At 39.7% G+C, this 22,290-nt stretch overlaps 4 protein-coding genes and 1 non-coding gene across 5 annotated transcripts; 1 reads left to right on the top strand and 4 right to left on the bottom strand.

Moving 5' to 3' along the window:
* Window positions 1-325: 325 nt before the first annotated feature.
* On the top strand, window positions 326-7,397 carry LOC111205145 (the record flags this gene model as incomplete). The annotated part of the gene is made up of 4 exons (XM_048755781.1): window positions 326-466; window positions 5,292-5,537; window positions 5,652-6,392; window positions 6,711-7,397. Coding segments are annotated over exons 1-4 (1,815 nt in total), but the record flags the coding sequence as incomplete, so codon positions are not given.
* On the bottom strand, window positions 2,553-2,659 carry LOC125586692. Its single transcript, XR_007323228.1, has one exon. It is a non-coding gene; the product is annotated as a small nucleolar RNA R71 (small nucleolar RNA).
* Window positions 7,398-15,806: 8,409 nt separating the features above from the next.
* Window positions 15,807-16,477, bottom strand: LOC106350614 (MATH domain and coiled-coil domain-containing protein At3g58410-like). Its single transcript, XM_013790476.1, has 2 exons — window positions 16,361-16,477; window positions 15,807-16,163 (listed from the first exon to the last, which is right to left on the bottom strand). The coding sequence occupies exons 1-2, from the start codon at window positions 16,475-16,477 to the stop codon at window positions 15,807-15,809; spliced, it is 474 nt and encodes a 157-aa protein (XP_013645930.1).
* Window positions 16,478-16,818: 341 nt separating this feature from the next.
* Window positions 16,819-18,456, bottom strand: LOC106350615 (MATH domain and coiled-coil domain-containing protein At3g58370-like). Its single transcript, XM_013790477.1, has 5 exons — window positions 18,350-18,456; window positions 18,080-18,249; window positions 17,706-17,986; window positions 17,067-17,191; window positions 16,819-16,969 (listed from the first exon to the last, which is right to left on the bottom strand). The coding sequence occupies exons 1-5, from the start codon at window positions 18,454-18,456 to the stop codon at window positions 16,819-16,821; spliced, it is 834 nt and encodes a 277-aa protein (XP_013645931.1).
* Window positions 18,457-19,847: 1,391 nt separating this feature from the next.
* On the bottom strand, window positions 19,848-22,184 carry LOC106350616 (MATH domain and coiled-coil domain-containing protein At3g58370-like). The gene is made up of 3 exons (XM_048755780.1): window positions 22,019-22,184; window positions 20,046-20,341; window positions 19,848-19,892 (listed from the first exon to the last, which is right to left on the bottom strand). The coding sequence occupies exons 1-3, from the start codon at window positions 22,182-22,184 to the stop codon at window positions 19,848-19,850; spliced, it is 507 nt and encodes a 168-aa protein (XP_048611737.1).
* Window positions 22,185-22,290: the final 106 nt, after the last annotated feature.

The following is a 22,290-nucleotide window of genomic DNA, read 5'->3' as shown; positions in this document are numbered from 1 at the left end:
TCTTCAGAATCGAACAGAGGACTCTTTATCTCCACCCGACCCGATAACGATAACGTCTCTCTTCTCCTTCCGTTTTTGAATTTGATTTGTTTTTGAATTTGATTTGTTTTTGAATTTGATTCCGTTTCTGAAAACCCATTTGGCTTTGTGAATCATCTCAATATGTAGTAATCATATATATATATATATATAGTGCAAAGCTAAATATGTAAAAGTCTAAAAGTAAAATCTAAATGTTAGTTTTATTGTGATTTGGAGGATTTATATTTATAGAGTTCTTTATGTTTATAGAGTTCTGGAGGATTTATATGCTTTTAATTACAGGATGGATGAGTTTATAGACATGAATGAAGAAGATGCTCTCGCTGAGATAAATTTGGAAGCTACACAACTAGAAGAACAGCAAAGTGAAACTCATTCTGGGGAATCAGCTCAAGCTCAACGCAAGAGACGTAAAACATCACGGGTTTGTGATATTCCGTGTTTTTAACGGTTTTAAACTCGTTTTGGAGCAATTAAATGGTCGGTTTTAATTAATGTTTTGGTCTATTTGATGCGTTTTGGTGTTCTTAAGTGTAATATGCAGGTTACTAGATAGCTTGAAAGAAAAGAACGCATTCGGGATTTATTCAGAAGCAAGATGGACCGAACAATGGACCGAATGAAGTATTGATCGCACAGAGCACTAGATCGACCGATCCGGGATATGTGGATCGACCGATCCTAGGCTTTCATACACGAGATCGACCGATCCGGGCCATGTGGATCGACCGATCTCAGGCGCTACGGGCTCCACACGCACACACGAGCTTTTCACTCCTTTTTACCCACTCCCCTCAATAATTCAGAAAAAAAACTCGACCTTTGAGACTCAGAAAAGACCAGGGGCGACCAAGGAGGAGATTTACAAGTTCTAGAGAGAAGATTTGAGTGTTTTGTACTTGTTTTGGTGTGATTTGTGAAGATTTGTAAAGGAGTTCATCTCAAAACCATTTGGAGAAGATCTTCTGAACCTTTACTCTGTTTTAATACAATCTTATCATGTTTTCTTCATCAAAATCGTTTTGTTCTTGCTTAGTTATGTGTGAGTAGTCATCTAGTTGGGTTTAGGGGTTCTCATAGGGGATTTCTTGATGTTTTGATCCATAAAACGTGTGTAGACTAAGGGATTACGTTTTGGTTCTTCATCTAATGGATTTCTTACTGCTTGAACTGAATTGATCACTTAGTTCATGATTTCAGATTGTTTGATGCACCGAAAGTGATTGTTTGAACTTCCGAAAATACTTTAGATGAGCAAAGTGTCCTTAACCCTCGGAAGTTGATGTTATTGCGCTTTGTGAACATATTGAACCTGTTCTTAATGCTTGTTTAGAAATTGAAACTCAGCGGAAGTTAGTGTGGAGATTTCTATAACATAGAGAATTAGCGCTACGGAAGTAGGTTAATTCTAATATCGTGTTTGAGTTCTAGACGGTTCTTAATATATCCCTGTGTCTTCCATTAATTGTATCTTGATTAAAAAGAAATCCCTGAGAATTCCCAATGCCCAACGTTTGTTTTAAAATAGTTTTCAAATCGTTTAAATCATCTTTTTACATGCTTGTTTATGCTTTGTGACACTAGAGAAAATTAAATAAAAACCATCAAAAATATATCTTGATTCGCTGTAGCTATTAACTTGTCTGCAACTCTACGTGTGATCATCGGTCCCTGTGGATTCGATCCCGTATTACTACTGCGTACTTTACTGTGCACTTGCAGTTAGATAATCGGGTTAAAACTCGAGACATCAAGTTTTTGGCGCCGTTGCCGGGGACCATTTGGTCACCCTAGAGTTAATGATCAGTTTAAGACTATAGCATTTTTTTTTTTTTGTCTAATGTTTCTGTCTTTCTCTTTCTGTTTGTGTTTTCAGGTGAATGAGCGGATTTCATACTAGAAGCAAAGGATCATCGAATTTAATACCTTTGGAGTTAGAGCTCGGCCGCCTAGAGAGACAAGTGAAAAAGAAAAGACTTGAGTCCGCTGAAGAGGTTGAAATGGCTGAACACCAAGAAGACCAATTTCAGGACAACCCGCAAAATCCAATTCCTGTAAATGAACGAGAAGGCAACAATGCTGGTGATAATCAGCAGGCTGGTGTAGCTGCAAGACAACAGGCTGGAGACTATGGCATGCCTAGGATGACGCTTGCACATTATGATACACCAGATGCATTCTATGCCGATCGTTCTGGGATTCGCCCACCTCCCATTGAGAGAAGAGACTTTGAGATCAAGACTGGTCTCATTAATTTGGTGGAGAAAAATCCGTTTCATGGAAACCCGTCTGAGGACCCGATGTATCACTTGGAGCATTTTGAGCGAGTCTGTGACACCAGCAGACATAATGGAGTTCCTCAAGGCGCTTTGAAATGCAGGTTGTTCCCGTTTTCCTTAGCTGATAAAGCTATCAGATGGTTAAAGTCCATCCCTCCAGGATCTCTTACTACATGGGAAGAGACAAGAGCTGCTTTTCTACAGCATTTCTTCACCAAGTCAAGGTCCACATATCTGAGAAGCAGAATTGGAAGCTTTCAGCAGCTTGATTCAGAAAGCTTTCATGAGGCTTGGGAGCGTTTCAAGGAGTACACACAGGACTGCCCTCACCATGGCTACACTGATGTGAGTTTGCTGAACATTTTCTATAATGGAGTTCATGAAGAGAGTCAAGATGCCATGGACACAGCAAGTAATGGTGATTTCATGACCAAGACTGTTGAAGAAGCTTACACCTTGCTGAACAACCTGTCATCCAGCAAAGCAAACCGCAAGTCAAGGTTTGACACCAGCCAGAAGGGTGTTGGTTATGAATCCAAGAAGATAGATGAGCTGAATGCCAAGATTGAGATGCTTCTCAAGAGAGATCAGAAATCTGTGAAATTTGTGGAGGAGCAAGGCTATCGTTCCTCACAAGAAACTGTTGGTGATGATTCAGATGATATGCAAGCTGATGTGAACTACATTGGTGGTCAAGGAAACTACAACAGAGGCTACAATCAGAACCTTGGATGGAGTCAAAATCAGCAAAATAATCTGTCTTACCGGAGCAACAATGTGGAGAATCCACAACATCAGTCCTACCCTCAGGCAGGAAACAGGCAGAACCAGAATCAGAACCAGAGTGTGTTCAACCAAGGATATCAGAACAGAAATCAATATCAGGGGAACAACTCGGGCAACTCAGGATTTCAGCAAAGGCAGCAGTTCAACAACTACCAGAATCAAGAGAATGCCTCTTCGTCACAACCTTCTCAGGATAACGAAATTAAGAAGATGCTGCAAATGGTGCTAGAAGGTCAGAAGAATAGCACTGCAGAGATAAACACCAAGGTGGATAACATGTATGGAGAGCTTAATGGGAAGTTCGAAGCTTTGAACACCCATTTGAAAGTTTTGGAAAAGCAAGTTGCTCAAACCGCCTCCAGCAGCAGAACAGCACCTGGATTTCTACCAGGGAAGTCAGAGACGAATCCCAAGGAGTTTGTGAATGCTATAACACTTAGGAGTGGAAAAACGATTGAGGAATCGAAAGAGAAAGAGATCGACCGATCTCAAGAACAGATCGACCGATCCAAGGGAAAGGAGATCGACCGATCCGGTCCATCTGGATCGACCGATCCCGTGTCGACGAAGCCAAATTCCTCTGAACCTGAAGAGGTGTATGTGGCGCCTCCTGCTTATGTTCCTAAGGCTCCATACCCATCCAGACCAAGGCAGAAGATCAAAGAACGTGAGTACGAGAAGCTAAAGAACCTTGTTGGGGAGTTACATGTGAGATTGCCATTTGTTGAAGCGGTGAAGATGGTACCTTCTCTTAAAAGGTACATGAAGGAGATTCTTACCGATAAGATGAGCCTAGAGCGGGGTGTGTTGATGCTCAATGAGGAGTGTAGCGCAGTTCTACAAAATGTCATGCCTAAAAAGCGTGAAGATCCCGGAGCATTTGTTCTACCATGCCGCATTGGATCACTTACTTTTGAGAAGAGTCTCTGCGATCTGGGTTCAGGAGTGAGCCTAATGCCTTTCTCTGTCTCTGAGAGGCTAGGCATGACGAACTACAAACCTACAAGGATCTCCTTGGTCCTTGCTGACCGATCAGTGCGAAGACCAGTCGGTGTACTAGAGAACATCCCTGTTGGTGTTGGAAAGGGATACGTGCTTACCGATTTTGTAGTTCTGGAGCTGGAAGAGGAACCTAAAGATCCTCTCATTTTGGGCAGACCGTTTTTAGCTACTGCTGGAGCCATGATTGATGTACAGAATGGGCATATAGACTTACGTCTAGGAGACATGGCGATGAGATACAATGTGGAGAAGGTGCTGAAAAATCCGACTATTGATGGACAGACTTTCTGGGTTGATACATTGACTGAACTGGTGGAGGAAATGGATGAAGAGTTGCACACTGATGATCCTCTACAAGTCGCATTGACCCAAAGGGAGAGTGAGTTCGGGTTCATGAACCAAGAAGTGGTTGGATTTTCTGAGATTTTGGATTCAGCCTCACCGATTGAGAAGCATGTCGCCTATGTCAGCCTTGAAGACTCAGGCACCGATAAAACCGTCAAACCGTCATCCTCCCAACCAGATTGGAGTGAGGAGAATGCTCCAAAGGTGGAACTTAAAGCCCTCCCAGCTGGGCTGAGGTATGCATTCTTGGGACCGAATTCCACATATCCTGTTATTATTTGTGCTAACCTGAATAATGTGGAGACCGCTTTGCTTCTTTCAAAATTGCGAAAGTATAGAAAAGCATTGGGGTACTCTTTGGATGATATTACAGGTATTTCTCCAGATCTTTGCATGCACAAGATTCACTTGGAGGATGAGTCAAAGACGTCCATAGAGCACCAGCGAAGACTGAATCCCAAACTGATGGAAGTTGTGAAAAAGGAGATTCTAAAGCTGTTGAGTGCAGGGGTGATCTACCCAATTTCAGACAGCACTTGGGTGAGCCCGGTTCATGTGGTTCCTAAGAAGGGTGGCATCACTGTCATCACAAATGAGAAGGATGAGCTGATTCCTACCAGAACAGTCACAGGGCATAGGATGTGCATTGACTACAGGAAGCTAAACTCAGCCACAAGGAAGGACCACTTCCCACTTCCTTTCATTGACCAGATGCTGGAAAGACTAGCCAACCACCCCTACTACTGTTTTCTCGATGGCTACTCCGGGTTCTTTCAGATACCCATTCATCCAGACGACCAAGAGAAGACAACATTCACCTGCCCATACGGTACTTTTGCCTACAGGAGAATGCCCTTCGGATTGTGCAATGCTCCTGCAACTTTCCAGAGATGCATGATGTCGATCTTTACTGATCTTATTGAGGACATTATGGAGGTTTTTATGGACGATTTCTCAGTCTACGGTTCTTCATTTAGCGACTGCCTTGCTAATCTGTGCAAGGTGCTGGAAAGATGTGAGGAGAAGAACTTGGTGTTAAATTGGGAGAAGTGTCATTTCATGGTGAAAGATGGCATTGTTTTGGGTCACAGGATATCAGAGCAGGGTATCGAGGTTGACAAAGCAAAGATTGAAGTTATGACCAGCCTACAGCCTCCCAGGACAGTGAGGGATATTCGGAGTTTTCTGGGACATGCCGGTTTCTACAGGAGGTTTATCAAAGACTTCTCTATGATAGCGAGGCCACTCACCCGTCTGCTGTGCAAAGAAGCGAAGTTTGTTTTTGATGCTGACTGCCTCGCTGCGTTTCAGATTCTCAAGAAGTCTCTAGTCAGTGCTCCCATTGTGCAGCCACCAGATTGGGACTTGCCATTTGAAATAATGTGTGACGCAAGTGATTACGCGATTGGAGCTGTTTTGGGGCAGAGAAAAGACAAGAAACTCCATGTGATCTATTATGCCAGCCGAACGCTTGATGATGCTCAAATCAAGTATGCTACCACTGAGAAGGAGTTGCTGGCAGTAGTTTATGCTTTCGAGAAGTTCAGGTCCTATTTGGTGGGCTCGAAAGTAATTGTGCACACAGATCATGCAGCCTTGAAGTACCTGATGACGAAAAAAGATGCTAAACCGAGACTCTTAAGGTGGATCTTACTCCTACAGGAGTTTGATATTGAGATCAGAGACAAGAGAGGAGCAGAAAATGGAGTGGCAGATCATCTTTCCCGAATGAGAGTGGAAGCTGAAACACCACTGGATGATACATTACCCGAGGAGAATGTCTATGTGATCACCTTGCTGGAGGATGAGTATTTGGATCAGGCTGATTGCTGTGCCATGAGACAAATTCAGGATGATCTCCCATGGTTTGCAGACTTTGCAAACTACCTATGTGCTGGAATTGAACCACCGAACCTGAAGGGATATGAGAGGAAGAAGTTCATGAGAGATGTGAACCACTACTACTGGGATGATCCCTTCCTCTACAAGAGATGCTCAGATGGTTTATTCAGGAGATGCGTTCTGGAGAATGAGATGCAAGGGATTCTTTTCCACTGCCACAGTTCAGAATACGCAGGCCATTTTGCAACATTCAAGACGGTTTCTAAGGTCCTGCAGGCTGGTTACTGGTGGCCTACACTTTTCAGAGACGCCCATGAGTTTGTCTCAAAGTGTGATGCATGTCAGCGGAAGGGTAACATCAGTAAGAGAAATGAGATGCCCCAAAATTTCATCCTTGAAGTTGAAGTTTTTGATGTATGGGGAATTGATTTTATGGGCCCTTTCCCATCTTCTTATGGAAATGAGTACATCTTGGTTGCGGTTGATTATGTCTCCAAGTGGGTGGAAGCAGTAGCCAGCAAGACAAATGACTCTAGTGTTGTCAAGAAAATGTTCAAGACAGTCATTTTTCCAAGATTCGGGATCCCGAGAGTGGTTATTAGTGATGGAGGCTCTCACTTCATCAACAAGACGTTCGATAAACTGCTGAAGAAACATGGAGTAAAGCATAAGGTAGCTACACCTTATCATCCTCAGACAAGTGGGCAGGTTGAAATATCGAACCGAGAAATCAAGGGGATTTTGGAGAAGGCTGTAGGCAAAACAAGGAAAGACTGGGCTGTGAAGCTTGATGACGCCTTATGGGCGTATAGAACCGCCTACAAGACTCCCTTGGGCACCACTCCTTTTAATCTGGTCTATGGAAAGTCTTGTCACCTACCTGTGGAATTGGAGTACAGTGGTTTTTGGGCAACGAAGTTGATGAACTTCGACATTAAAACCGCAGCAGAAAGGAGGATGGTTCAGTTGAACGAGCTGGACGAGATTCGGTTGAACGCCTATGAGAACACCAAAATCTACAAGGAAAGAACTAAGGCATGGCATGACAGAAAGATAATCCCGAGAGACTTCGCTGCTGGAGACAAAGTCCTTCTGTTCAACTCTAGACTCAAGCTATTTCCTGGAAAGCTTAAGTCTCGTTGGTCCGGACCTTTCACCATCACAGATGTTAGACCTTATGGAGCTGTTGTTTTGGAAGACAATGGGAGGAAATTCACCGTCAATGGGCAGAGGCTAAAACCTTACTTCACAGATGCAAAACCCGAAGAAGGAACCAACATTCCTTTATCGGAACCCGATCTCGCCTAAGGACAACAAAATAGTCAGGCTCGCGACTTTAAACAAGCGCTGACTGGGAGGCAACCCACATGGTTTGATTTTCTTTCTCTTTTGTGATTATGTTTTCTTGTGTGAATTGATTTTTGGTTGTGTTTTTAGATGATTTTTAGGCATGTATCACGATCAGGCATAGATCGATCGATCCACAATTCGAAGAGCGGTCGATCCATGTCACAGATCGGTCGATCCTGAACACTAAGAGCGGTCGATCCAATGAAGGATCGGTCGATCCATTCGTATAGGATCGGTCGATCCAAGGTAAGGCATGACCGGTTTGATTTCACTCAATTTAAACCGGGAAACACCCATACAAACAACCAACTCGCGAAAATCAGATCAAAACACTCATAATTTCATCTTCCTCTCCTCTCAAACTCTCTCAAACCTCTAAAGAACAAGCAAATCGATTTTCATCATATCTCAACCGATTTTTGTAATTCTTGGTGCTAAACTCATTAGTTTTTCAAGCTCTATCCATTTCTACCATCAGTTTTCATCAAGACACAGGTATGACTCTCTAATTTTAGAATCAAAAATCGCCCTAGGGTTGGATTTAGGGGAATCTCCGAATTCTAAATGGAATAGCATCTAGGATGGTTTATTTGTGATGATTATACTCATGGGTTACCTAGATTGCCAATTTGTAGGATGAATTGCGATTTTGCTTAAAAAAAAAAAAAAAAAAAAAAAATTTCAAGTTTAATTGAAAAACGAAAATTGGAATGGAGTGTGATGTGTTATTTTGAGTTTAGAGAAGAGATGTGTGCTAAATTTTAAAATGTTTAGGGGATTGATCAGAATTGATTTTATAAGAGTGTTTTTCAATTTGTCTCTTACTTGGGTTTTGATGAATTAATTTTGCAGATAATGCCTAAGAGACAGAAGAAACAGGGTGAGCGTGGGGGTTCCTCGGTACAGACTGGTAGGCTCAGCACAAAGGGCAAGTTCCGAAAGACGGATAGGTCTCATCCTGCGAATCGAGAGATAACCCAGCAGTGGGATATACATGATGATGATTTCTATGAGCAGATGAGGGGAGTGGAAATATGTCCGTCGCGCTTCGCTCACAGAGACACTACAGATGCATTGGGGATAACCGAGGATATTGAAGCCTTGTTCGAGAAGATTGGCCTGGGATACATCTTCGATCTCCACTGTGATTGCTATGCTGACTTGACCAAGCAGTTCCTCGCTTCAGCCCGCCTCTACCATCCTGACGAGGACAACCCAGTTGCTGATAAGGCGATGTTCTCCTTCATTGTGAACAGGCAGTTCCACTCCATGACCATCTTTCAGCTGTGCGACGTATTTGGGTTCGGGAAAGGACGTCAATCTTGTGTTCCTGACTTCCCGGAACACAATGATTTCTGGACATTCATCGCTTCAGGAAACTTCATCTCTCGAGAGGCCAAGCAAGCTAGAATTCGTAGCCCTGTTCTGCGATATGCAGTGAGAGTGATCAGCAGTGTTATCTATGGGAAGACAGAACCCGCTGCAGTGACAAAAGATGAGCTAGCTCTTCTGTTCATTGGGGCTGGACACCTATGGCCTCAAGGCGCGGACATTACCTATGTTAGCGGGAAGGACATAAACATAGGAGCTGTGATAGCGGAGAAGCTTGCGTACTTCAAAGTTTCAGATACGAAGAGATGTGGGTTTGGAGCGGTTATCACACAGATCTTAAGGCATTGTGGAGTGTTTCTTCCACCTGTTGACAGAGTGGTGGATAAGAAGGGGATGTATCAGAACTTTTTCGACATGAGAGCACTCATTAGCAGCCACTACCTCACCGGCCCTTGGCGAGGAAGCATCGACAAGTCCGCCCCTCATATCTACCAGTTCCAGAACCAACAAGGGAGAGAGCAATTTGTCAAGCTACCCGATACCGCCATCACCGAGCTGACTGATCCAGGTGCTATCATATTTCTACCACCGCCTGCATCTCTCTGCACCAGACCCGCGACACTGAAGAAGAAAGGAGTCGCATCATCATCGACACACCAGCAGACACCACATGATGATATAGAGGAGGAACCTGAAGATGAGGAAAGTCTTTTCCCCACGGATTTCACTCCGTATATGCTGCCACCAGCACCTCCCGCTACTGCATCCGCTGCTGAGATCAACGCTTGGTCGATCAAGAGCCATCAAACCAACAACTCCATACTGCTGAAGATGTGGAAGGGAATCTGCAACATTAAGAAGGGATGCGCATCACAGCCAGCTGTTTCTGGAGATAGCGATGACGACTCAGGCGCTCACGACACCGCTGCTGGACCTGAGGCAGCGGAGGACTCTGATGATGATGGAGCCTTGGAGAGGCGCTCCAAGAGGCGTACTGACCGCAACGCCTGATCGGTAATCTCTCTTGGAATTATTTTCACACCGAGACGGTGTGAAGCAAGTCTGGGGGAGGATGCTACTTATGTACCATATTGCTTTTATTTCTTTTATTTTCTTTGTGTTTTAAAAACTCTCTACGTATTTTTCTCAGACCCTGTGATGATTATTAGACTACTTCCTTGTGTGTTGTGCTTTACATTTCATATTGACCATTTTTCAGGACTGTTAGCGCAGACAAACCGAGGAACCACTTGACCAAACAACCTCTCCTTAAATCTTTTATCAAGTCTCGGTGAATTGTAATCGACTCAACTATTTTTGACCATTAATGAATTTAATTTCTTTTGACCAGGAATCAACATCAGGAAACGGTACACCATATACACATTCAGGATTTTCTTTACCACATTTTACCACTCTTTAATAATCCTGAATGGCCAGACTCATCAATAGTTTGGTACCACACCTACACCTTACCCTTTTATTTCATCTCCATGCATTCTTACACACTGATCATATGTGCATACATGTGCAAAAACAATGGAGAGATTAGGGTAGACATGGTTCATCCGACTGCTTAGGTAGGATCGGAACATTTAGGTGGTTAGACACGGACCTGTGTGTCTAGAGGTGTAAATAGAAAAATTGGGTGTTGTAAGTGTGTGATTGCATCGCAGTGTATATATTCGATTTCGGTTTGTATAAGTTTTCCTAAAAAAAAAAAAAAAAAAAAAAAAAAAAAAAAAAAAAATTATTCATGTTTATATCTCATTCAGTATATTTGATTTAGACATTTTATTTTTATTTTATGTACTAGAGATGATGCTTTGTTTAAATTTGGGGTTAGAGTTTGAGATTTGTTGGTTTTGATCATTTGAGACTTGAGCAGTTCGAAAACATGGTTATCAATATACTCGGTCTCTCCAGCGATTTTGCATAATGTTTTGCATTTTTTTTGTTATCGCTGATACCCACAAACACTTGAGCCTCACCTAATTAAACACTAAAACAGCCTCCCAAACACCAAGCCCGTTATACCTGATGGAGATATCTTTGGTGGAAAGGTCACGCCCTTTTTAATGAATGTAAAGAGTTGATTACTTGAAACTGAGACTTGCAGGTCTGAAATATGGAAAGGTTTGCGCGGTCTTGGTGGGGATTTGGAATGAAAGCCTTGACAGTCTCTGATTTAAGTGGTTAGCGAAATCACAAGGTAAGGTCTACTGAGGGTTAGTGAGCTCCCAAATTTTAATCCTCTTTACTTGAGGACAAGCAAAGATTCAAGTCTGAGGGAGTTGATATTCCGTGTTTTTAACGGTTTTAAACTCGTTTTGGAGCAATTAAATGGTCGGTTTTAATTAATGTTTTGGTCTATTTGATGCGTTTTGGTGTTCTTAAGTGTAATATGCAGGTTACTAGATAGCTTGAAAGAAAAGAACGCATTCGGGATTTATTCAGAAGCAAGATGGACCGAACAATGGACCGAATGAAGTATTGATCGCACAGAGCACTAGATCGACCGATCCGAGATATGTGGATCGACCGATCCTAGGCTTTCATACACGAGATCGACCGATCCGGGCCATGTGGATCGACCGATCTCAGGCGCTACGGGCTCCACACGCACACACGAGCTTTTCACTCCTTTTTACCCACTCCCCTCAATAATTCAGAAAAAAAAACTCGACCTTTGAGACTCAGAAAAGACCAGGGGCGACCAAGGAGGAGATTTACAAGTTCTAGAGAGAAGATTTGAGTGTTTTGTACTTGTTTTGGTGTGATTTGTGAAGATTTGTAAAGGAGTTCATCTCAAAACCATTTGGAGAAGATCTTCTGAACCTTTACTCTGTTTTAATACAATCTTATCATGTTTTCTTCATCAAAATCGTTTTGTTCTTGCTTAGTTATGTGTGAGTAGTCATCTAGTTGGGTTTAGGGGTTCTCATAGGGGATTTCTTGATGTTTTGATCCATAAAACGTGTGTAGACTAAGGGATTACGTTTTGGTTCTTCATCTAATGGATTTCTTACTGCTTGAACTGAATTGATCACTTAGTTCATGATTTCAGATTGTTTGATGCACCGAAAGTGATTGTTTGAACTTCCGAAAATACTTTAGATGAGCAAAGTGTCCTTAACCCTCGGAAGTTGATGTTATTGCGCTTTGTGAACATATTGAACCTGTTCTTAATGCTTGTTTAGAAATTGAAACTCAGCGGAAGTTAGTGTGAAGATTTCTATAACATAGAGAATTAGCGCTACGGAAGTAGGTTAATTCTAATATCGTGTTTGAGTTCTAGACGGTTCTTAATATATCCCTGTGTCTTCCATTAATTGTATCTTGATTAAAAAGAAATCCCTGAGAATTCCCAATGCCCAACGTTTGTTTTAAAATAGTTTTCAAATCGTTTAAATCATCTTTTTACATGCTTGTTTATGCTTTGTGACACTAGAGAAAATTAAATAAAAACCATCAAAAATATATCTTGATTCGCTGTAGCTATTAACTTGTCTGCAACTCTACGTGTGATCATCGGTCCCTGTGGATTCGATCCCGTATTACTACTGCGTACTTTACTGTGCACTTGCAGTTAGATAATCGGGTTAAAACTCGAGACATCAGTTTGGGAAGATTTTGTATCAGTGGGGATAGAAAATGATGGCAAAGAAAGGGCCAGATGCTTGCATTGTTGTATGAAGTTGGTGACACGTAATGAAAAGAATGTGAGCTGTGGAACTCATCATCTACAACGCCACTTGGAAACTTGTCCAAAGAAGCCTCCAAAGGAAGCTAAGGATGCATATGATCACAAGAGAGATCGTGAGATGGTTAGTGAGGTAATCATTTATCATGATCTTCCGTTCAGATACGTAGAATACGAGAAGGTTAGACAACGAGACAAGTATCTGAATCCAGAGTGTCAGCCCATTTGTAGACAAACGGCTGCACCAGATGTTTATAAGAGGTATGAAGTAGAAAAGGAAGAGCTGAAGAAAGTGTTTGCTAGACATACTGCTCGGGTTTGCTTTACTTCTGATCTTTGGACATCTCATCCTAATAGCATGGGATACATATGTCTTACTGCCCACTTCATAGATGATGGCTGGAACTTGCAGAGTAAGATTCTTGCTTTCTGCGATTTGAAGCCTCCACACACAGGAGAAGAGATTGCTAACAAGATTCTGGAGTGCATGATGGAATGGGGTTAAGAGAAGAAGGTATTCTCTATTACCTTAGACAATGCTAATAATAACGACAGTATGCAGAGGATCCTCAAGGGACAGCTTCAGATGATGAGTGGTTATGGCTTATTGTTGGATGGCAAGTATTTACATGTGAGATGTTGTGCGCACATCCTGAACTTGATCGTGAAAGAAGGCTTGGAATTAGCGAAAGATCTCTTGCACAACATCAGGGAAAGTGTGAGGTATGTGAAAGCATCTCAGACAAGAATTCAAGCCTTTGCGGCATGTGTAGAGCGAGTGGGGATTCCTGGTGGATCTGGTTTATCACTTGACGTTGCTACCAGGTGGAACTCTACTTATGAAATGCTCGTTAGAGCGTTGAAGTTTAGGGAAGCATTTAAAAGCTTGGAGGCTTTTGACAGGCACTACAGATGGCTACCTTCTGAAAGAGAGTGGGATCGTGGGCAAAAAATAAGTGAGTTGCTGAAACCTTTCAATCAAATCACTACTCTCTTTTCAGGGTCGAAGTACCCAACATCTAGTGTGTACTTCACAGAAGTTTGAAGGACTGAGTTATTGCTGAAGCATTTTGCGAGCTGTGATGATTTTGATTTGAAGCAGATGGCTAAGGAAATGCAAATTAAATTTGCTAAGTACTGAGAGGATTACAGCATCATTTTGGCTATGGGGGAAATTTTAGATCCGAGGCTGAAGTTGGAAGTTCTTGAGAAAGCTTATGAGAGAGTGGATCCTTCTACTTCTAGTTTAAAAACTGAAGAGCTTAGGACTAATTTGACTAAACTTTATAAAGAGTATCAAGCTAGGACTTGGGGCAGTTCTTCTGGCACTTCATCTACACCAACTCCACATGATCTAGTTACTGAATCACCTCTTGAAGATGATTTTGACAATGTAAGTTTCAAGCATCTTTACTCTTAATTTTGCATTTACTTTGAAGATGATTTAGACAATGTAATATATTACAGGATCTCTTTGAATTGGAAAGAAGCCTTGGGAGTAATGTAGGAAACACAAGAACACATTTAGATGTGTATCTGGATGAGAAGAGGTTAGATAGAAGGTCTTTTCGCAATTTGGATGTATTAAGCTATTGGAGGGAAAACCAAGCTCGATTTGGTGATTTGGCGATGATGGCACGTGATATACTGAGTATCCCTATCACCACAGTAGCATCTGAATCAGCTTTCAGTATTGGAGCTCGGGTGTTAACTCCATACCGAAGTCGCTTGCTTCCCAAGAATGTCCAGGCTTTACTCTGTACTCGTAACTGGTTACGAGGATTTGCAGATTATGAAGGTACAATAGAAGATGTTGATGATATGTGCAACGAAGATGCTAGGAAGACTACAAGTACTTCTGGAGTCGAGAGTTCAAGATCAGAAGATTCAAATGTACGTTGAACATTTGAGGTAATATCATTGGTTCTTATCTTAGAGAAACTTCTTACTTGTGTATGGATTGTTGTCGTTGTCATTGTCTTTTAAAAAATGCTGGTGTGAGAATGTGACAGTGAAGGGGCTGAGAACAATGGTTACATACTTACACTGCTTAGGATCTCTTGTTTATATTGATTGTGTTTGGTCTTTAAGTTGGTAGATGACAGAAGATGTAGTAAAGTAGATTTGTGGCTTGTTAGTGGTTAGGCTTGTATTTTATTGTTTCTTGTAAGAGTCGCTTTACTTCTTTGTAGTAAGTAGTTGTGATGTGGAGTGATTACACTTTAGTAACGCATTGCTTTTGTGTTCATCTGCAGAACAAATGTGTTCAGCCACTCTCAAACTTGTGGTAAAGCTAGGCTCACTGAGGGTTGCTCTTTCAGGAAAAAGTGAAATCATCATCTTATCTTTTCACAAAATGTTGCTGTGATATTCAGTTTGGTTTTCTTTGCAGCAGACTCGACACTTTGCTTCTCCTTTTGGTGAAACAAATAATTTATTGATACATATTTATTTTCAGTGAAACAAATTTGCTCTAAAAAATACATATCAAAAGTTATTGATAAATAATTTACTTGTTTAACTAAATTTAGTTAGAGTTCATAAGGTTAAAAAATGAAAAAAAAAAATTATCTTTGTAAAATAGTTTTACAAACATAATTAAAACGAAAAAATAAATAAAAGAATCTAATTTAAATGGGTCTAAATGGGTTTAAATGGGTACATGTAAATTTCGCGGGTTCTAAATGAGTATCTCTAATAGGCCTATTTTTAAATGGGTCTAAACGGATATGGATTCTAAATGGAGTGGGTTCTAAATGGGGTGGGTTGTACCATTTTAACATCTCTGAGTGGAAGTCTGTACTCTGTTCAGAGTCTTCAGACCAATCAATTTTGTTCTTAATCTTAACAGTAACTCAACTTAAACTAATAATTTGAAAACCCTAAATCGAGGAGAGTATTTCAAACGTGACTTTTTTTTTTTTGTGCACAAGTATTTCAAACGTGACTACTCAGGGAGTTTGGTAAGAAAACCACCTTTCAGTACAAGATTCATGCCAACAACTTCAGAGAATCATAAAACGTTCAGCAATTAAAACCAAGACAAAAATGGAACAAATCAGAACGCCAATAATGCCCTAAGAAATGCAAGTTATCAAACAAAATCATCAAAGGAGAGAGGAGCTCTAGTTGCAAACGACTAACTCTGCCTTTTCAATCTCAAACTTATGCTTCAAGTCATGAAGTTGTACCTCCATTTCTTGTACTCGTACCTCGCAAGCCTTCTCTTTCTCCTTCCTTGCCTTTAGTAGGTCTAGCTTATTCTCCAACCAATCCACCTTGAATCCAGCATCTTTCAAGTATGTTAAGGCTATGTCCGCTTCCACTAGATCTTCACTGGAAAGCTCCTGAAGTGGCTGGTACAGCGTCTCGATTAAGCTAAGCAGGAAAATTATATATGTTGTCCTCAGATGCTGGTTCTTTGCGCGGAATTCTACTGCAGCTTCAGGGTGTCTTTCAAATATAAGCCTCACTGATTGTACCTGAGAGAGTCCAAAGATTTCTAAGCCATATCATACAAGGTTTTGGAGGTCTGAATACCGTTCATTTAGTTACAGAAACAAAAAGTAACAAGAAAAACATTATCTAATGCAGACAATATTACATGTTATTTATACAGGTTTGAGATTTTAGAAGAATATAAAAATGTAGAGTTGGGTACTAATCTTAACTTTTTTACCTGTGAAGGAAGAACGTGAAACCCAATGACCTCTAACGTTCTCAGGGGAATTGATTCCTCAGATACATTTGGTACGCTAATAACCTCGGTCCTCGGCAACAATCTTAAGATCTCCATTTACAAGAAATCCACCATCTTCTTCTAGGATTTGTGTAGGGATTGCACAGCCCCAGGTCGGAGACTTCTCATCAAACCAATGGTCTGATTCTGGAGAATCCAATGAATTGTTCATCCAATCAGTATATAATATATACAATCTAATGACAACTATGCTCCAGGTCCAGGGTAAAAAACATTAGTGTTTGCAGCAAGAAACTTAAAAAAACTATTCCATTCAAACCAAACATCCTAAAGCAACACTTAACTCCGGTCCAAACAAGTCACATGGAACTATTATTGTTTAAGATCATGTGTACTTATTTGATACTATCTCTAGAAATGCTTTGGGAGGCAACGCACTAGTAATCACCTTTCAATATGGATCTGTATTCGCATAGCTGATTTACTATGGTCAAGCGAACTTTTACAGCTTCAGAAGGAAATGGTGGACAATCAGTAATGCACATATATAGATGCAAAACCACAAGGTCACATTCAGCAAGAAGACGCCTGCCCCACAAAAAAAAAACACAGAGAAAAGTGAACAGTAATCACCAGACCTAAAAGGACTAGAAACCTTGCAAGGAAAGTTAGGTTTTCCTTTTACCATTTGAAGCCACGGATTGCAAATGGATCAGAATAACACTTCTCAGAATTCACAAAGGAGAAATTTTGTATCACACTGACGAACTTCTCTCCAACTTGCTTCTCCATCGATGTGACAAAACGTTCCTAACAAACAAATATAAAGTCTCTAGCTAAGTTTCCATGGTGAACTCACTCCCATCTTAAGTTCATACAACACCTAAAATAGCTGAAAATAAAAAAAATAAAGGACCAATAATGGATTAAAAATTTCACCTAAGAGAGACACAGACCTTGCAACTCTTGGTTAGACATTGCAACACCATTACTTAGAAACATGCAAGTTAGTTCGTACATTCAACTGTGAAGAGAGAATCGCTGACTTTTGAGGAGGAAAGCAACTAGTGGCGCGTGCAAGCAGTATTGGTATAGATAAAGGCTTATCTCTTAGTTGTATACGATAAGGATAACTAAGTTGTAGTTTTGTAGAGATCTATTTAGATATTCTGTACCAACTTCATGTATAAGTATACACATTGATCGTTAATGCAAAACACAGTTCAAAATCTATATACGGTATCGGACCATCTAATCCAAGTATAAAACATTTTATACACCAATAAGCAGCACACGTATATATTTTAAAATGTTAATTTCTTACTTGTGAAGGAAGAATTTGAAACCCATTTATTGCATCCATGGTTTCTTTTGTCTTCCTCAGAAATTTGGTTGTCTTTTTAATTCCCCCTGACACATCAACTAGAGCGTCATCAGATGCGTCTTCTGGTTCCCATGATACATCTGATACTTGTACTTTGACTGCAATCTTGAGTTCTCCATTTAACAAGAACCCGCCATCTTCTGCATGAAGTTTGTTAAGAGGTATCCATGATTCAAAACCCCGATGGAAAGGAGAAATCACATCATACAAGTGCTCGGAATCTGTAGCATCACAAAATCAAAATGTATTTCATCTCATTATTTAAGGGGCATGAGATAAAGGATTTCATAATGATCAGATGGATAAACATTTACCTTCTCGTAATGAGAGTTTCTTAGAAAGTTGATTTATTATCGTTATGTTGAAATTTACATTTCCTCTCAGTTTATAAGGCTTTGATTTAGAAGCAGCATACCGCATGTCATCAACGAGATACAAAGACAAGTAATCAACGTCATTTTCCCTGGGATATGCTACAAGACGCCTGTTAAACGGAAACAAAATAAATAATCACTGAAAGTCTGAAGAATATATACTTAAAAGCTAATGAGCACCAGATCAGTAAAAGAAAATCATATTCTTACCAAAACCAGCCACCTATCACAAATGAGCCAGAACAAATTTTCTCAGATGGAAAAGTAGAGAAGTTCTTTATCACCCAAATAAACTTCCCATCAAATTTCTTCACCATTGTCGTGATGAAAAGTCCTTGCAATCAACCTAAAGCGCATGAAGAGAAGAAAAACATTAGAAGTCAAGAACATAAAAGCACAGACCAACAATTGATAAAGCTACAACTCAAGCACAATCTGGAGAAAATTACTCTAGAAGACGTACAGAGTCTAAGAGTGAGTTTCAAGACTAAAGGATGAGTGGTTAAATGACTTGGTTACGACTAAAAGGAAAGCAAATCGTTTTATATCACATAGTTGGTTGATTCCCAAGAATATCCCTTAGGGAATTGGTCTGAGCGGGAGTAACTATTGGTGTTTTCCAGTTTCTGCATTCAATAGTCTCCAAGATACTACTATATTATATTTACTGCTAAGAAAGCAAAGAAGGGACTATAGTTTAAAAACAAAGGAAACATTATGTTTTTCTTAGACCAGTTCTTCATCATTTTCAGTCTCTAACTGCTAAACCAGCTAATAACATCACTGAATGAGAGAGGAGCTCTACCGGCCAAAGCCTTTTTCCTTCTTCGGCACAAAATCTAGTTACCAAGACCTCTAGCTTCATGCTATGCAACTGTACCTGACAGTGTGCATATCCGGACGATGTGCTGACTAAGTACTAAGTAGAAAATTTAACAAGTTAATATGATCCGCTGAACCGGATTTATGTGAAAGCAAAAGGATTGATGGTTAAAGAAGTAAAGTTTATAGGGAGAAACAGACGATGTGAAAATGTGATGCAGTAATACTCAGGAAAAGCAAAGTCATTACTCTACTATATGAATCATGAAGAACAGAAGTTGATATGTACTCAAATAAATGTGCATGAAGAAGAGAAAACAAAGGATAAAATGCTTAGTTGATAATCAAACCAACATAGATGCATACATAATAAAAAACATAGAACAAAGAGGCTTTAACTCCAAAAGAGTTCCCATTTACTAAGAAACAAGGCATGCTCAATGACAAGATGGTCACTAATTTTGGAAATCAAAGGGAGAAATAGACAACATAGCACCAAATAACTAAGAGCTCAAGTCATCAAACAACATCATCAAATGACAGAGGAGTTCTGGTGACTGACAACTCTGCCTTCTGCTCATTAACTATAGCCTCCATCTCATTAGCTAGAGCCTCCATCTCAGCACACTTTTGCTTCTGTTTCAGTAACTTTTCTTCTGTTTCTTGGAGCATAGCCAAACCGGACAGCTCTTTCTCCTTCTTTTCTTTCACTTGCTCTAGATTCTTCTCCAACCAATCAACCTTAAACCCTACATCTTTTACATATTTCAGTGCAATGTCTGCGTCAAAAAGATCTTCATTGGATAGTTCTTGAAGTGATTGGCACATCGAGAAGGGAGTCCATGCATGCATTCCTCAGATGTTGGTTCTTTGAACGGAACCCTACTCAAATGTCTGGATGTCTCTCAAATATACGCCTCACAGATTCTACCTGCGAGTGGAGAGTAGAGAGAAAAAAACGGATAAGATAGAGCATGCATGCTTTGGTGATAAGAATAAGAAAAGTAGCATACTTGTTAGAACAAACAATGGTCATGACTCATGAGTCTTGTAGAGTAAGAAGATTCATACTTATTATACTTACTTGTGAAGGAAAAACTTGAAACCCATTGACATCTAAGCTTTCCACTACTGCTGAAGCTTCCTTAAGCAAAACGCTAGGAACTGCGCCATTATTCTCCTCAATCTTTCTCAGAGGTCTGTTTATCTTCTCAACTTCCACTTGTATATCAGATTTTTCAAGAACATCAACCTCCGCAACAATCTTGACGCAATTATTTACTATGTATCCACCATCTTTGTCATGGAATTTTGGAAGAAAAAACTCGGATGGAGAACACGGATCGAATATTGTCCACGGATTAAACCACTGCAGTCCATCTGTAACATTTCACACCAATTGTTAATCATCACCAAATAAAGTATTACATGAAATATAAGATTAGATCTAATGGGGTATGTAGCATTTCTACTGTAAGAACCATTGACCCCAACACATTTAATACCCCATGCATAGTAAGTACACGCAATGAGGTATGTAGCATTTCTACCGTAAATACATCACTTCTTAGATATGATACTGACACACTGCAAGGACCAAATAACCTCGAAAGTGAATCTATTAGTGATCTAATTTTAGCAAGACTTACCTCTAAATATGTATAGCTCTTCCGAAGTTTGTTCACTATAGTGAGGCGATACTTGAAAAAAAAAATTCGATCTTGACCCAAACATGATGGACCAAAGAAAATATACACAGACAAGACCTCAGGTTTAGTTGCATCGCCAGAGGTCGAAAGGCGGCTGTCCATAAACACAATAAATGAATCAACGCAATATAAATGAACAAAAGAGGGGGAAAATGAAATATTTACCAGGTGCAGCCAGTAGAACCAATCTTATATATTAAAACAGAAGTCACAACATTGATTCATGTGTGATTTTTTAAGAAATGGATCTAATAGACATATTCCTAGAAAGTCATGTTACATTTAATCTCTAATCTTATCATTTAAATTTTGGGCCTACAGAAATTTTTATTGGACTATCAATAATTGGATTTAAACAATAGATGATTCATTGGATTTATAGATAGTATAAATTAAATAGATATAATTTAATGTTGTAATACTATATTTTCCATATGTTAATTATTTAAATATTCATTGATGTTAACTTTTAAAATTATAAAGATTTTTTTTAAATAACAAAAATCATATTATCTAACAGTGATTAATCTTTCCTACCTTAAACCAATGACAACAAATTTAAAATTATATAGTTTATTTTAAAAATTAAACAAAAACTAAATGTTTAATTATTTACTCGATAATAGAAAACTATGAAGCGAAAAGTTTAATTTTTTAAAAAAAAATTAAATTTGTGAAATGTTACAATATCTTTGAATATGATAATAAAACAATATTTTACTAATCTTTATCTATATAGTTACGATTTTAATATGAAATAATAATCTGAAAATATATATATATAAGAAGATACAAATACATGTGAAAGTTTGAAACAATCTATTTAACGAAAAAAATATACCGTGAACTTTTTATGTTTTAAAAATTGATAGACACGTATATATTATAATATATACCAATTTAGAATTGAAAACAAAATGTTTATATAAAAATAAATAAAACAAAAATCTGCGCGGGTAGAGATCTAGTTCTATCTTATCTTACAAAACTAAAAGGGGAATATGAAGTCCGCTCAGCCTATCCACCTCAGCAAATTAAATCAACCAATTAGAAGACTCCAATATGCCACGTCTCTCACTCCAACTATAGATAGTTCAACGACTCCTCTTGCACTCCCATCAGAAAATTCATTTCTCTGCAATTTTCTGCTAAGGTGTATTAATGTCGACCTCCACTTTTCCTTTAATTATGTTTTTACTCATCTATTCACGAGAGATTGTTCCAATTCCCTTTGTTTCTCCTCCGATATAAATTCATTAGAGTCTGTAGATCTTTCCAGCTTCTACCACTAGACAAAATACTTGCCTCCGGTTCTCCATCGTTACACTGACGTGACGGAGAAGCTCACACGCTTGGATCCGGTGACGCCGTCTGCCACCAAGGGTACATATCCTTAATCTGAGAGACTTCCGTGTGCTTGCATGTTTGATCCAAGATACTTCGTCAGAGACACGACTCCCTCCGTCGTATCCACGGCTATAGTTTTCTTCGTTTAATGTTGAGATTTTGGCCATAACACCCAATGGTTACGTGCTCGACAGTTTGAGAGTGTTGTCAAGCCAAAGGTATTGCTTATCATTTTAGTAGTGCTTTATATGAAATATGTTTTATGTCTGGTTG

This window comes from Brassica napus, chromosome C4 (assembly GCF_020379485.1).
Source record: "Brassica napus cultivar Da-Ae chromosome C4, Da-Ae, whole genome shotgun sequence".
NCBI classification, from domain to species: domain Eukaryota; kingdom Viridiplantae; phylum Streptophyta; class Magnoliopsida; order Brassicales; family Brassicaceae; genus Brassica; species Brassica napus.
The sequence above is the reverse complement of the archived record's forward strand: the minus strand, read 5'-3'. Positions and strand labels throughout refer to the sequence as shown.